The 15800-nt window shown below is 44.9% G+C and overlaps 1 protein-coding gene across 3 annotated transcripts; it reads right to left on the bottom strand.

Moving 5' to 3' along the window:
• Positions 1–2128: 2128 nt before the first annotated feature.
• Positions 2129–4353, bottom strand: C1GALT1C1 (C1GALT1 specific chaperone 1). 3 transcript variants are annotated; one of them, XM_040614054.1, is made up of 2 exons: positions 4212–4353; positions 2129–3519 (listed from the first exon to the last, which is right to left on the bottom strand). In XM_040614054.1, the coding sequence occupies exon 2, from the start codon at positions 3496–3498 to the stop codon at positions 2542–2544; it is 957 nt and encodes a 318-aa protein (XP_040469988.1). In that variant the 5' UTR covers positions 3499–3519; positions 4212–4353; the 3' UTR covers positions 2129–2541. The 3 variants fall into 3 exon arrangements, with proteins under 3 accessions (XP_040469988.1, XP_040469987.1, XP_040469986.1); XM_040614053.1 differs by lacking the exon at positions 4212–4353 and adding an exon at positions 3930–4033 and having other exon boundaries at positions 2129–3503; XM_040614052.1 differs by lacking the exon at positions 4212–4353 and adding an exon at positions 3930–3998.
• Between the last annotated feature and the right edge of the window lie 11447 nt (positions 4354–15800).

Genomic DNA, 15800 nt, shown 5'->3' with positions numbered 1-15800 from the left:
AGAGATCTCAGCTTGTGTACACTGCCACGTGTATGTACATCCACAGAACGGGTTAAAGAGCACTGTGTGTTTGTTCGGATAATCCAACTCTGTTCAGCAACTGCATACCCAAAGCTCTGCCTATGGAAAACAGCCTGTGCCATGGAATCACTTAATAAACTAAGGAAACTTTAAGGTCTACCACTCATAACTCTTGTCTCTGGAAGCATTTATTAATATTTCAAGTCTCTATTCTGACACTTATAATGGCAGAACTTAATTTTGTATGCAAGTGCCTTGTCTTGGTGTTCTGCACGTTTGGTTTCCCCACCCTGGGCCCTTCACAGAAGATGGAGGCAGAGGTGTTAATCTGATTCTAAAACTGGATTAAGACATGGGAGATGGAATGTGTTACCTAATCTGTGCTATTTTTAAATTTCTCCTGTAAAATTTGCAAGATTGTGCTTTAGAAAATGACAGGGTAAACCTGAAACTATTAATGTAGGATGACAAAAATTAAAGTGATTATTACAGCAGTGTTGCAGAAAAAATTTTGGTCAAACCTCAGACCTTCCCTTCAGAATGCTAATGGACGTTTTTATGCATTCGAAAGGCTCTGCTATAAGTGTACTAACTTGTTAGTGCTATGGGAAATCAGTTTGTGGTTCTTTTTTTGCATAAAATGAGCTCGTCTTGAGTTCTTTGGCTTGCTTTTTCCCCTTCTGTCTCCTGTTGTGTTACGGTGCCACTCAGGTCTGTGATAAATGACACTTTCTCTGGTTTAGTTGTTAACTCCCCTTATTTTTCCTCAGTTTGCTCTATGGCTGCTGTTGTTCCAGTGGGGTCAGAACTGTTTTTAATATCAGAAACACCACTGAAATCAAAGTTTTACTTTCTTCATCTGGCTTTGTCAGAGTATTCCCAGCTGTGGATCTAACCTTTCAAAAATGATTCTGTAAGAAGATACAAGTTAAATCATGCTTATACTAATTTGTATACCAATTTACCAAAACATCAGAAATACTAACTTAAGTTTTATGTATGTTTTGGCACTGATGATGTAGATGTTTGTGTTGCTCTGTCGGTGGAGCTCTGGCTGAAGTGGAGGAGGAGAATGTGCTAACAGTGAGACAGGGTGTGCCTTCTGCAACAGCAGTGCTGTGGTGGCTTGCCTGGGGGTCTGAGCACTTGTCTTGCCATTCTTGTTCAAAAATGATGGACATGATGCTTAAAACAAAGATAGGGATATTTTCATCAGCTCTGAAGCTCTATTTCACTTCCCCACCTGCCTCCTTGCCGCTCAGGATAGGGTGAGATTTTTACAAATGGTCTGTTAAAGAAAGGTGACATGACATACCATCTTCTGGGGTCTTGTGTGGGTGTTGTAGAACCAGCAAAGCCTGTGCTAGTCCCAGATGTAGCAGATGGATGGAGTGCCTGCCTTAAGTCTTGAAACAGCCACGAGAGGTCAGTGAATTCTAAATGGAGTAAATAATGAAGTGTGTTTAGTCCCACTTGCTGTGACAGGAAGGGAATGTTACCTGGTAACTTGTACAAAACAGATGTCAAGTGTGCTCAATTGTAAAAACAAGTAACCCAAACCCCAGAACAACAACAAAAAAAAGCAGCCCGCTCCCCCCATCCCAGCACTGAGGAGTTTTGCATATTGCTTTTTTTGTGCACAACACTCAAAGAAAGGCTGGGAGTGAAGCAGTTGCTTTCTGCATCTTAGTGTTAAAAATACCTGTAAATACATCTCTACTACATCTGTGTTGATGGTTAACCAGCTTCTTCCTTGTAAACACTATTAGCACTATTTTCACGGGAGTGAAATAAATACTGTACCATTATTGTAATATGCTTATATGTGAAATGAAATCGGTGAGCAATTACTCTTGTGCTAACAGGCTAACTGACCATGGTAATACTTATTCAAATACAGTTGTCTCTTTCTTTTGTCTGCTTAAAAGCAGCAGTCCAAAGGTCCCATAACATTACACTGCTGCAGCTTTCTTAACTGATCTGTCAACTTGGCTTCCTGCTAATTCCTCGCTGGGTTAGGCTGTATGTAAAGCAATAGGTGCTGCGTGAACAGCACAGCTCAAGCTGTTGCATAGTTTAGTGTAAAATAAATGACTTAAAGTTAGTATTTGAGACTCAATCTGTTGTCAGTTTTATTAGTATATCTTAGAAAGATATAAAGACATTCTAGAAATGCCTGGAAGAATCGAAAGAATCAAAGTCTTGCAAAAATATATTTATAATGGTAGACTAAAGTTCATTTGAGTTTTCATTAATAAATATTTACAGGTACAAACCCCCATATAAACTTAATTTCCTTTTATCATAAACTTTAACAACTTCATCATTTCATTCCAACACTGTCAAAAGCCAGAAGCATTTCTGTATAAAAAAATGTAGAAAAAAAGTTCTCCTTCCACTTTTAAGAGCTTTACCAAACCTCAATGTGCAAAAAAAATTGTACACCAGTACCACCAGATACAAAAGTCACAGTCATGAGAAGCGCCGACTCCATGGTGCCAGGTCTTCTCTGTAGAGATGTCAGTCATTGTCTGAGTCTGCAGGTGGCAAGAAGACAAGTGCATCCTTGTACGTGTGGCCGTAGGGTCTCAGCCTGTAAACACCATACATCATCACGTGCATGTGGTTCGGGGCCAGTCCGCTGAATGTGATGGCCATGTCGGAGCAGCAGCCATCCACCACCTGCTGAGGGTGAGTAGACATTGCTTCCTTAATGAGAGCACCAACTGATTTAGTGTTAAAGACGTCTTTTCCTTCCGAGTCTTCTGCGTTTTCAGCAAACACTCCAGTATACTTCAGGCAGATTGCTAGCTGTTTATCCTCAGCGAGTTTCCAAATCATACCTCCCTGCTCGGGACACTTGTCAGAGTCATCAAGAACACCGGAGAGTCGTCTTAGCGATTCAATGCTTAAGACGATGCCTCCCTCACCATCTACATACTCAAGGTCACCGGATTTCACAGTATGGCCTATATAAAAAGGCTGCGAGGGGTCTTTTTTCAGTAAGAAATACTTGAGATTTTCAATAATAGCAAATGTTGTTGGATACGCAAGGAAGAACCAGCTGAATTCATCTTTATAGCGTTCATAGGTTATCTTGAAAGCTTTTCTCATCATTGCCCACATGTCATTTGTGTTGAGGGCTACAGAATCAAACACTTTGACGTTTTCAGAGCTGTAGAATTCCACCTTGTCGCAGTGCTTGCTCCACGTCTCTTTCACAGCAGCCCAGTGCCCCAGATCTTTTGGTTTCACAAGGATGATACAATAAACACGGATACTTTTACTAAGCTCCATGCGTTCACCTTCTGAGAGGTTTAAGACATCTTCTTTGTTGGGAGCCTGGATGTGGTGATGCTCGTGGTGATGTGCCTTAGTCCCGTGGCCCACCTTGATGTGTCCCAGGAGTGTGACCAGCATGCAGAAGGCTCCTCCTAGCACCACGCCCTTCACGAAGGAGCTGCTTTCAGAAATCATTTTTCCTGGAGAGGAGACAAGCTGTAAGAATGTACAGGAGTAAGTTTCCTACTGCAGATTCCGTATTGCTTTAACGCGTTCCTCGATTTCTGCACCCGCTGCAGCTCCCTCAGTGCCAGGCCCATGCCGCTGTAGCCCAGCTGCCCCGCGGAACGTCCCGGCTCCCGTGGCCGCTGACGGTACGGCCGGCCCCGCACACCGGGCTCCCGCCCCGCCGTCTCCTCCCTACTCCACGGTACGGCCCGTGCGCAGCCGCGCGTACCCCGGGGGAACCACCCGCGGCGGGCCCGCCGCCCCGCTAACGGCGGCCGCAGTCCCCCGAGGCACCCGGAGCGCCGGGGGAGCCTCGCAGCTGCCGGGGCTGCAGCCGGTCCCCACTTGCTCTTCCCCCCGCGCGGCCCGGTGACACGACCAGCCCGCCCGCCGCTTACCGGTGCCGCCGGGGCTCGGCCGCGCCAGGACAGCGGCACCGGAAGCGCCGCCCCCCGCCTCTTCCTTTTCCCGGCCGGAAGCGCCGCGCGCGGCCCTTCTAGGCACCGCCCGCCGGCAGCTCGCTGGTGCGGCGGCTCCGCCTGCGGACGCCATCTTGCGGTGCGGGTGCGGGCGCGGGCCTCGGCCCGCTGCTCTGCGTGGGGGACAGCCGCCCTGCCGCCCGGCTGGGCCTGCCCCTGCCCCCGCCACCCCTCTAGGCCTGCCCCCCCGGCGGCGCTCACCGCAGGCGGGTGTCCCCTCGGGGCCGGGCCGGGCGGGGTGAGGTGAGGCCTCCTCACCGCTGCCGCCTCGGCAGGCGCCCCCGGTTCCCCCTTAGGCCGAGACCCGCGGGGAAGGGCCTCTCGCAGCGTCCCCCCGGGGCAGCCGGGCCCGCGGCCCCAAGTACCGCCCGCCCGGGGAGGGCCGTCTCTGCCGGGCTGCGGGCTGGGGTAGCCTGGGCCTTCGGGGCTGTTACCGGAGGGAAGAGGGGAGTGGTGTAAGTTCCAGGGAGTCAGAAGGTGAATGAACGGGACGGCGTGGCAAAGGCAAGGCAGAGCCGGCCTGAAGCCATACCCAGGGCAAAAGCAGCTGGAGCCCCTTGGGTATACGGCCTTCAATCCCAAACCAATACAGTGTGGGAAGCATACATCGTTTGTGTTCCTTTCCCCTGGTGTACAGCACAGCACACAAGATTAGTTAGTATTTTAAAGAGTAAAGCCAAAATACTTTTCTACCAACAAATTTTTTTCTTTCCTTTAGTGACAACTATTCCTGAGCTCCAGATTGAATGAATTCCAGATTCATCTCTCAAGATCTCAGAATTCTGACACCTGATTTGAAGGAGCTTCACTGAACAATAGTCTGCCCCTGTTTACCATTAACTTCTTAAAAAAAAAAAAAAAGGTTTTACGTGTTTTACCTCTGTTAGCTGATTATAGTGTACTCTTAGGCCAACATGGAGTCAGGATAAAGTCCTGTAAAGGTTTTCCCTGATTTGTAAAGTATGCCCTGGTTGGATTAATTTAGTGGGGTTTATTTAAGTCAATTTACAGCTGAGCTGCTCTGGATTCTGTGGCATCTGGCTGGGTTCCCCAGATGCCTCGGTGATTCAGGTGCGTCTTTCTTTTGGGCTCACAGTTCTGCTGTAGATGTCAAAGCTTAACGATGTTATCTTTGGAAAAAAAGATTCTGTGAAAACATTGCTTGCTTGGCTCTTCTGGGCTTGGGGAGCCATTGCTTGTGGTTCAGGTAAAAATGTTGCAAAATAGGGATTTTGGTTGGTCAGTGCATGTGCAGAATGGCTCCATTTGGTGGAACTAAACCCCAGTTGCACACTTTAATAGGAAAATACTATCAGTTTGTATGTACAGGTAGCTCTGTTACTACACCATGGGAACATCACTCATCCTATCTTTTCCCACCTGCCTGCTGTTAAGGTATGAGTAGGTGGACACTCAGGCTGTTAGCACATACCAGAGACTGGAGGTCAGTTCAAAGTTTGTTTTACGTATCTCCTGTGTGCAGCCTCAGTTGTGCCTTTCAGGGCTTCAGCACTTGCTTGATGATGTATATTAGAGACATTTGAAGGAGTTGCGACTCACTGCTTCAGCTTATGCTTCAGCAAATTGTTTTCCTGCTTGACTTCAGTGAGGTTCTTTCCAAGGCTCTGACAGAATGACTAATGTAGCTACAGATCTGGACTGTCGCTTTAATGCATTTTCAACATTGCTTTTATCCCGCAGCAGATCAGTGAAAAGTAAGTTTAAGCAGCACGTAAAGCATGTTATAAACCTGCTAAGACTCTTCTGGCTTCTGTTTGCTTGAAATGGTTACTTGGTGTTAAAATGGCATAACAATGTGTAAGACCTCACAGCGGCCATTGTTAAGTATTCTGGAGCTATTTGAGAGCTTATTTAGACACACACGTACTCCTGTAAGCTATCCATCTCAAAATACTACAAGAAACTGTTTTTAAGAATTGCAGGTGGTAAGTGTTTGAAGTCATTTCACCATGGGCTGGGAGCCGGTCAAATGTCATAACCAAGGAAGGGCCAGCCCTAAAATGGAAGTTAAGTGAGGCAAGCCAAGGGAGATGCTCAGTCATACAGTGGGAGCGAACCAGGAGAACTGACTCCTCTGAGATCATTGCAAATGGCTGTGCGTTAGTTTTTTTTGTATTAAAGCGTGCAGTTATGTATGCATACAGAGTATCTGTGGGTCAGAGTACTTTGAATACTGACTTGCTGTCCACTGAGATGTTTGTTAGCTGCAGCTTCACCCCTTACTTCCTACTGATCCTTTGTAGTATCTCTACCACACTCCGAAACAGGAGCAGCTTTTGAAACCTACAGACCTGTGCCAGGATCTAAACTGCTGACAGAGCTGAAGAGCTCCACGGCTCGTTGCTGGTCTCGACAGACAGCTGATCCCCTGCTGTTTTCTGTTTGTCTTTCCTTGCTGGCTGCAGCTGCATTTGCCTTCTGATGCTCATTCTTGCCTCCGAGGAAAGACATCAAACATTATGTTCTCGCTGTGTGGTCCAGAATGTCCATGAGAGATTGGCTATTATCAAAACATATTTGATAGGAACTTTGTTCCAATTAATGCGAAATGTTTCAGCAGGCACATGAGTTGTCATCTTTTACAGTGACTGCTTGTTAATGATCACAAATGACTGTCCACTCTCTTGGAAACAGACTCATCTGTCTCTGTTGCAGAGGCGTGCAGCAGAGAGGCTGGGCTAGAGCAGTGCAGTTTCATTCAGAACAGGTAACTGAAGCTCAAGGTGAGGCGTTGCAGATGGTTCTGTGCAGTTAAAACACCAGCTGAGCTATATGCCATATAGAAAGAACCCCTAATCAGGAGATACTGTTGACATTATGAGAAATGCAGGTGTGGTTGAACTGGGACAGCTGGCTGTTGTCACATCACCCATGTATTTATAATGGTGAAGCTACTGGAAAAAACACAAGTTCTACCCGTCCTTCTGACTCCATCAGAAGAGGGGATCAGTGTGCTGGTGGTCTGAAGGGTGCAGACTCTCATCCTGGGTAGCTGAGCTCCCACCAAAGCCAAAGGAGACGTGCAGGAAAAGGGCTTTTACGAAGAGGCCGACTGTCACTGTTCTGTTACACGCCTGGTACTTCAGTTGTTTCATTCAACCCATAAAGTGCATAACTGGACAAATGTGTCTGCTGAGGTCTTCAGTCCTATTGTTGGAAAAAGTTTGGGAATCCCTGTTCTAAAGTCATAAAATAGTGAGGTGGAGATTCCAGCTCGCGGGTAGGTAAAGCCAGATTTCTCCATTCATTTCACAGGGAGCCGCTCAGCTCAGCATTTCTTTTGGAGAAGGATGGATTCTGGAGCCAAGTTTCAGAAAATGTTGCCCCACATCCACTTCTTCACTTTAGTTTCGCACACAAAATCTGGAATCTGGAAAAGACATGGACTCTTTGTAGGTCATGCATCTTGAGCAAGCATGTACAGCCACATGTGACACCAAGACCTTGTCACAACAGTAGGCAGCGGGCAAAGGAAGAAAATTTTAAAGCCAACCAAAGATAGTGTTATATTTTTAATACTAATTTCAAAAGTCGGGTCGAAATATTTATCTCTGAAAAAATATTCTCTCCAGTTGTTGGACAAAATACTGGAATTACAGGATGAAATAGTATAGCCCACATTTTATAGGTGGTAATGCATAATACAATCTTTTAGCCTTGAAATCTGTTAAATTGATTAACTATGTTAAACAATAGTTCTAAATCACTTTTCTCTCCTCTTTCATCCATGAGCACTGTCAAGGAAGGGCTTGGCATTGAAATAGCCATTATTTAAATGGTGCCCTCAGGCGCAGGAAGATATATGAGAAACAAGAGATGTGTGACCAAGAGAACTTACCAACTTCGGGCTGCTTTATAATTTCTTCAGTTTTTAATGTGTGTAGCTGAATGCAAACCCCATCTTGTTCTCTGGGTATGTTAAATCAATCAAGTGAATGCTAATGTCCTGCTAGCTCCAGCAATTCAGCTGGAATTGAACTAGCAGAGACAATGCCCAGAGCTGAGCTGACATCATTGTGAATGGCTCTGATGCACAAATACAACAGAAAGAGAATAGGACCTAGACATTTTAATGTCAACTCTCTCAGAGGCACAGGAAAAAAAGAATCATCATTGATCGAATAGAAACAGACGGGGGGAAAAAGGGCAGAGACAGAGAAATTTTATTTTTCAAGCTCCCAAATGAAAAAGAAAAAGTGGAGATGAAAATAGCATTCTATCAGACAGAATGTGTTCTTAATAGTCCTTTAAAATAAAATGCATGAAACAGCAATGAAGTGATTTTGCTGCATCTTTAAGGAGCTTGCTTTTGTCAGCCTGAGGTTATTTGAAAAAGGCTCTCTGCAGAAAATTATGGGCTCAAATTATGGTTTTCAAGCTCCGATTGCTTAGGTAAGAAGCACTGCTGCGAGCAGCAGTGACAAAGACAGCCCTGTGGCACGCAGGGCAGCCAGAGGGGAACCTTGCTTTTTGGGCACTGCCTTGACATGGTCTACGGAGAGTTTGTGGAGCCTGAGCGCAGGACTAGGTTTGTGTTTTGGTTTGCAGGAGCTCTGGTCCAGTGTCTGAGGAAATCTTCAGACATTGCCTCAGTTTGGTTACCTGCAAGCTGGAGATAGACAAAAGCTTCTGGCATGGTGTTTATTGTAAAAGGGGTTATGGTGAGTAAATAGTTATCGTCAGTAGATGGAAAGATCTGTGAAGTTCTGTTGACATTAGCACAGTAAGGGAAGAGCAGGAAGAGGAGGGATGGAAATTGCAGAGCATTTGACAGGCCCGAATGTCAGTAGCTTCCGTGACATGCTCTCTTGTACCAAACGTTGACACCCCTTCATTTTGCCAAGGAAATTGAGATTTTGAAGTATTGGATTCTCCAAGCAGACGTTTGCTTTCCCATACTGATGTTGAAACAGGAAGCTCCTGAGCTGTAGGTGCAGAGGCAAACCAAACATGTCTGCTAGGGACGTGTTTGCAACAAACTGGAATTATTAATGATATTAGAGCAGCAACTCAAAGCCCTGCACTGCAACTGTAGACCTGCACTTTAGCAGAGAGGAGGGGTACGTCAAACATTGTATGCCTGGTCCTGCGGTGGGGGAAGTGGTGTTTCATCTTTACCCGCTGGCTGAGAACACATGAAAGAGAGAGCCTGACCCACATAGGAGGGAATGCTGCCACCACTGCGATCAGATGTAGCAGCTTTGTGCTTTCTGGTGAAGCAGGGGTGTGAGTGGTGCCACTAGCGTGTGCGTGTGAGCAAGGAGTAGCACAGGCTGCAGGCAAAAGAGGAGAGTGCATAGGGTCTGAAAGCGTGCCTGAGATAGTCGGTGCGTCAGATTTTAGCCTCTCTCTGTTTCGAACAGATGTTGGCAGTGTTATGTTGTCTCACAGGGGTTCGGTTTGGCCGCTTCTAGCGCTCTGCCTGGTTTCTGCCAGTTTGGTTTGTAAGTAGTGGCTGTATTTAGACCGGTGACTTGCACAGCCTCCTCTGGCTGCAGCCTTTAGCAGAGGCACTGCTGTCCGCAGCTAAACCACAGCGCTCCTGTGCTCTGCCTTTTATCGGCCTTTATGGGTCCCTTTAACATATGCAAAAATGCAAAGGTGCCACTGCTCCTTAGCACTATGGTAGTAGCTACGGTGTGCCAGAGGCTTAATGGTATGGGAAGGGGCACCAGGAGAAAGGCACCTGGGGGATCGCGGACCCTGCAGTGCTTGGTGTTGCTCCTGGCTCCCTGCAGCGCTGGCGTCGAGGATGGCAGCGGTGCAAAGTGAATATTGGTTCTGTTCACAGCAGCTGCACCTCCCAGCAGTCCTTTGATGGCAGGGAGCGAGCCGTTATTGCTGCAGATATAGATAAGATGTCACATTTCCTAATTCCCCAGGGAAAGGTCCCGGGCAGTAAATACAGCTGGGTCTGTTGAGGGGCAGGGGAGGGGATGCTCTGTGCTGCGTAGTCTTCTCTGTTTTCTCCTCATTTCTATAGAGCTTCCATATACTTTACACTCTCTGTGTGGGACTAATTTATTTTTTTTTTTTAATATGCACAGTATCTAACATGCTCATAATCCTGAGAATACACTCACAGTTTCAAATGTTGATATGCTGATATGTGGATAATGGTGCCCTAGTTCCCACTTATATGGAAACATCTACCTTAAGGTAAGAGTAAAGCAGTAGCTGATAGTTACACCTTCTTTCATCTGGGCTTAATTTTGCTATCTCATTATTCTGAAGAATTTTTCTTGAGGAAAAAATTATACATGTTTGGGTCAGTTTTATCAGCACAAGAGGCTGCGAAGCTGCTATGAAGGAACAGAAAAATCTCTTTGGGAGTGTGAATTGTCAGTGATGTACAGCATCTATTCACACTCTAAAAGATTGAATTAAAAGTGATAATTGTGTGCTGTTTTTGCTGCTTAAGTGGTTTAATGCCATTATGACTCTGCTACTTAATGGAAAAGCTTAGAATCAGACTAGCATGGGAATACTAAAAATTTTAATGGATTTCTGCTCAAGTCATTTTTCCTATTAGGAAACAAACCCACCAAAATATATAACTAGGTCTTTGGATTCAATTATTAATCCTCTCTCCTAATCTGAAGAGCAAAATTATCACTTAATAGCAGCTCTCTGAAATAGAATTTTAATGATACTAGTCATCTCATAGTTGAACATGATTTTTCCCGATCAGAACACAGTTAGAGAATTCTCAGTGCTGAATCAGTTTTAATTATTAATCCTAAGCAGTTAAAAAATATACTGTCAACAGTGCATCTTGAACATCTCTCAAAGAAGCTGTCAAAAGTGTTTTCAGTGGGTTCTCATGTGCTACCTGGCTTCTCTGCATGAGGAAAAGGCTTTGGAACATGGTAATTGGCATGGGATTGTAGGAATAATGCATAGGAAGAGAACTATGCCGTACACTTGGAAGGTTTTTTATGGGCTGATCCTGATGTTTTACAGTTCTAAACCATATCTGATGGGCTTCATCATAATGCAATCCTGTCTCCCCAAGGAAATTTTCAGTAGTGCTTTTTTTTTGTAGTGAAGTGCTTTGTTTGACCATGAAATGAGAGAAGGAAGCAGGTAGAAGACTGGACAGTTATGGGTCATTCTTTTGTAGGTTGGTGCTAAAGCAAATGGATTGAGGTATTGAGGTGGTTTCACTTGTGATCCTTGAATGTGGATGGAGATATTTGTGCCCTGTAGGGAGGCGGTGCTGGTTACAACTGCTATTGCAAATTCAAAATCAGAAATAATCCCTTGTAGATGCTCTGTAAAACTTCTTTAGGAGGAATACAGCTAAAGGTGGGGAGACCACGTTCAAAAAGCCCTTCTTTTTTCATGATTACCCACATATTATAGCTGTTCATACATCTGATTATTCCCTTGGGTTTTTTACATCCCTGCTGAAGACTATATTAACTCAGGAGAATTTTCCTCTGTGGTGTTAACTGCCAGAGCTGCTTTGTTCCCACTGTGTCATGGCAACTATTTGTGCTTTTTGAATCCTATCCTAGAAAACTAAAGTTAGCAATTAGCCTACAGATTGCATGTGATTTGGGACAACAGTAATTTGCTAGGAGCAAGTTCCTGACACATCTGAAAATCAAGTCACCTCTTTAGGCCAGCCAATATGTCAGTCCTTTCTCACAGCTACTGTTTTGGTGTTTTATACAACACGAGTCAAGTTGATAACTGACCAAGATCCTTGTTTGGCCTGTTAGTAGGAGTAAACGTCTGGGCATTCATGGCAGAATACCCAGCGTTACAGCTTGCAAATCTGTTTAGGTTATTACATATTTTTCCTTTCCCATATATTTGTATTTTACCTTGTCTCTTCCAGTGCTTTAATGACAAATAAAAGAGTGTAATAGACTTATATGGTATGTTTCCAAGGTCTTTCTGATAGAGGTGTTGGGACTTCTTTACAGTTGTAGTCACTCAGTTTTCCTGACTTACAGCAGGAGAACAGAGTAGAGTCTTAACAGCCATGAACAAATACCGTGAGGTTGAATTTCCATCCCTTTGAAGTTGAGAGATTGGTTCAAGTTGGCAGAAATGCTCGTATGCAGATGAATGTCTTGAAAGGCTGACTCTGAGGTTCATGGATGCTATTGGGGTCAATGGAAATATTGCTGCTTTATTTTCTGCTATGATCCCAAATTGTCTGTCGGCCGTGGCTAGGGTAACTGTGTGAGTTTTCTTCTCTGGTGATTTTTCTGGTTGAAAATCCATCAGGAATACCACCATGATCAACATTAATATAGGTCTTAATACTGCTCCCCCTCCTCAATTTGAAGTGAAAGGGAAGTTGGAGTGCAGGATCAAGCCCTCAATTTGTTACTTACATTTGATTTGAAGCTTGGTGTCCAAGGTCGAGCTAAAAGGGTAACGGAATAACTCAGGCCTGCGAACAACTCATCATGTTAGACAGAAAGCAATTTGGTCCAAGGCGCAGCGTGTTGGAAGATTGCCACTTCCTTTCTCTTTCAGCACTGTTCTGCATTCTCTCTCCTGTAAACAGTCTCTTCATCCCTTTCTGTGGGTAACTGGGCTTCCTTCCTGAAACCTTCCTAAATTCAAACTGCATTTGGCAATAATTTTGTATTTGTGTGTGATACAAAAGTTTTCAAAGGAGCTTCACAGACACTAATCAGGGTAAAAATGCAAATCTAAAATGTGTCTTCTTCTAATGTTTCCTTTGGAAACTATTTAATTTCTTACAAGCACACTTTGGCAGATGATGTGGCCCTTATAGTAATAAATCACAGGAACATAAGACACTTCACTGCAGCTGCAACGTGGCTAGTTAGGATCCTATTCAAGAAAAAGGCTTAGGCAGTGCATTTTCTTTCCTATGCTCTGCTGTACCATTTCTCCCCCTTATAGATCAAGTGAAAAGACTCTCAGAATGCTCTTATAATTGTCTCCTTAGAGTTATAATCTGCAAATGCTTTTTTTCTATAAGATAAAAATACCCAAATCTTAATGGAGCCTTTTTAAACGGCACATCATTAACTCTCCAACCTCCTTCACGGTTTTGTAAATCTCTTTAATAAGGGTGAGAAGAAGCTTACAGAGGTCTCTTTGATTAAAGGTTTGACCTGGAATTACTTTGAATTTGTATTATGGAGTCAGCAGGTTTACTGTGGTAGTCTTAACAGAGAATCTTTTGAAGTGCTTTGCAGGTAGAGCTACAAAGAGAGTAAGTATTATATAAAACTTGCTAAAACCACAGCAGAACCAGTTAAGCATCAGGGCATTATGTTGAAAAGCCATATCCATAGAGCACTGGGAACAAGCTGCCTCAATAGTTTAAAGCCTGAATTTGCAAGTCTTGTGAGTGGGATTGTGAGACAGAATTTCAACAAAGGAGGCTGGATTCAGTGATCCATGAGGTTCCTTCAGCCCTGTGCCCAGGGTTCCTGCAAGACTGTAATCACTGGAAAATAACAGTTCTAAGAAATTACTCAAATCAGAAAGAAATACAGCCAGGGCAGTGAGTTTCATGGGACTTGATGCGCTCAGTGCTTCATCACCATGCATGACTTGGCTCAAAGGGAACAACCAAGGACACAAAAGCCCGTGAGGCCTTTTAACCCCACTAATTCTGAGTCTTTGTGGGTACAAGTTTCTTAGAAGTTGATGTTCCCTTCAAGGTCACCAAACTCTCTGCTAACAGATTTGCTCTATTTGTCAATGGTGGCCCTAGAATTCTGATTAATGGAAATACTTCTGTGTAGGATAGGGGGCCTTGCTTCCCCCTACTATAACTTTTTGCGGGATATCTAAAGCTTGGGCAAAACTTTCAGTATGGAGCAGTGAGTCTGCACTGGAGTTATTGTATAATATTTAATGGCTGACTTCAGGAGGGCTCCTAAAGGAGCAGAACCATCTAACATCCACAGTACTCATGATATGTCAGTCTCAGAAAGGTCAGATATTCTTTGGCAATGTCCTTTTCCTTGCATGTTCGTTCTTTCTTTCAGTTTTTGCTTTCATGGTTGGACGACTTGGCATGCATATAGTGACAACATTCCTGTAATGGCAGCTTACAAACATCAGCATTGCAGCACGAGTAGCCTTTGCTTCGGAGAGCCTGTTTCTAGGCCCGTATGCCAATGCCACAGCATGATGGGGCATGCCTTGTATATAGCTGGATTTGCAGAGCCATAATGTTGACAATGCCGTTATGAAATCAACAGGGAAGGTCAGTCTTAATTTCCCTTGCTTGCCTGTTCTTCCTGGTACTCTGCAGAAACGCAGGCAGTATATGTAGAGCCACAAGTGTGTGTGCATTTGTTTGAGTCACCCATTCACTGCAGGGTAACAGGTGATGTCAGCTGAAATTCCCACCAAATCAACACCACCTCACTAGCAGTGATGATATCTTTCATCCTCTCAGACGGGGTGCGTCTTTCCCCGCTAGCTGCACCCAGCCCCGCTGCTCTGCTTTTGCCAGGGTGTCAGGACGTGTTCCTGGAGACATGCCTTGCGTGGGTGGCAGGCCTGTGAAGCATCCCCAGGGAACGCTGGTACTCCTGTTGTCTCTTCCCACCTACCCTGGGTACAGAGTATGCCACCCAGAGCAGCTTTTCCCCTCCGACACACACAGGGCAGCTCCACACTGGCAATTTGCTGGGCAGAGAGGGAAGTGTGCTGCTGGTGGGGAAGGGGGAAAGATAAGAAGAGAGGAGTGTGTTTTTCATCTCCCAACTGCTAGAACAGAAAGGCTGTTCAAAGGTGACCCAGATCTGGAGAAGGGAAGCAGGGAAGACCCCCAGAAGGAGTGGGCAGACCACAGATGGTGAAAAATAGGACATGAAAGTAGCATTGCAGAAAGCTTTTTTAGCCTTAAAGAAAAGTGAAAGGTCTTTGTGGCTTCTGAAGGAAAGCCATTTTGGTGGCTGTGGGAAGGGTTTTTTGTCAGATTTCAGGCAATGGTGGAAAAAAGAGACTTCTGTTGTTCTCATAAAAATGTGCTTTCCCGCTGGCAGTGATAGCATTAAAGACATTGCAAGCAAATTATTAGGCTCTTGTGTGACACGTGTGCATCCTTCCCCGGAACCTGGTGGCTGAATGTAGACAGATTTCTTTGCAAGATGTTCAATGGTTGTAATCCCTCCTGAGGTCGATGACAGCGGAGGCTTCAGCTCGTATCAGAAGCCCTTAGCATTCTCTTAGAATAAGCCCCATTTCTACAGACTCTGGGGAAACCGAGTGCTGATCTGTGTAGTGTGATTAGGTGGCAGCAAGGCTGAAATACTGTTGAGGGAAGCATTGATGCAGAGTTGCTTGAACAAGAAAAATATCTAGGGTGATCCCAGAAGTAGCTGGTATTCAAAGCACAGCTTGGGTGAGTACACCCAGCACACCTGATGGGACAGGGTGGAGGACACGGCAGAGCACTAGCGGTGCCACATTCAGAGAGCAGTGCCAGATGCACTGTAGGCTTTCTGAATGCCTCAGAGTTTTTGGATATTTGAAGTTTTATTACTGTTCCTTTTGAAGAAAGATGGTAGATATAAATTTCTTAAAGAGCAGTAGCACTGTACCTGCCTCCATGTGTGGCCAGATAGGATGGTTCAACGGCAAGTTGAACAAAGTAAAGCATTTCACTGATTTTGCTGTAGTTCTGGGATGCATTTCCTTTACGACTCCCCAGCAATCTGCATACGTCCTCCTGGAGAGAGAGGTGATTATTCCTGCCTGTGACAGCCTAGCCTTTTTTTGGAAGTAATACTGCAGTATTTCAGTCTACTCAAA

This window comes from Falco naumanni, chromosome 14 (genome assembly GCF_017639655.2).
Source record: "Falco naumanni isolate bFalNau1 chromosome 14, bFalNau1.pat, whole genome shotgun sequence".
Classification (NCBI taxonomy): Eukaryota; Metazoa; Chordata; class Aves; order Falconiformes; family Falconidae; genus Falco; species Falco naumanni.
The sequence above is the reverse complement of the archived record's forward strand: the minus strand, read 5'-3'. Positions and strand labels throughout refer to the sequence as shown.

Excerpts from the sequence above, each read along its gene's own strand:
- C1GALT1C1 (XM_040614054.1), bottom strand. The coding sequence starts at position 3,498 with ATGATTTCTGAAAGCAGCTCCTTCGTGAAGGGCGTGGTGCTAGGAGGA.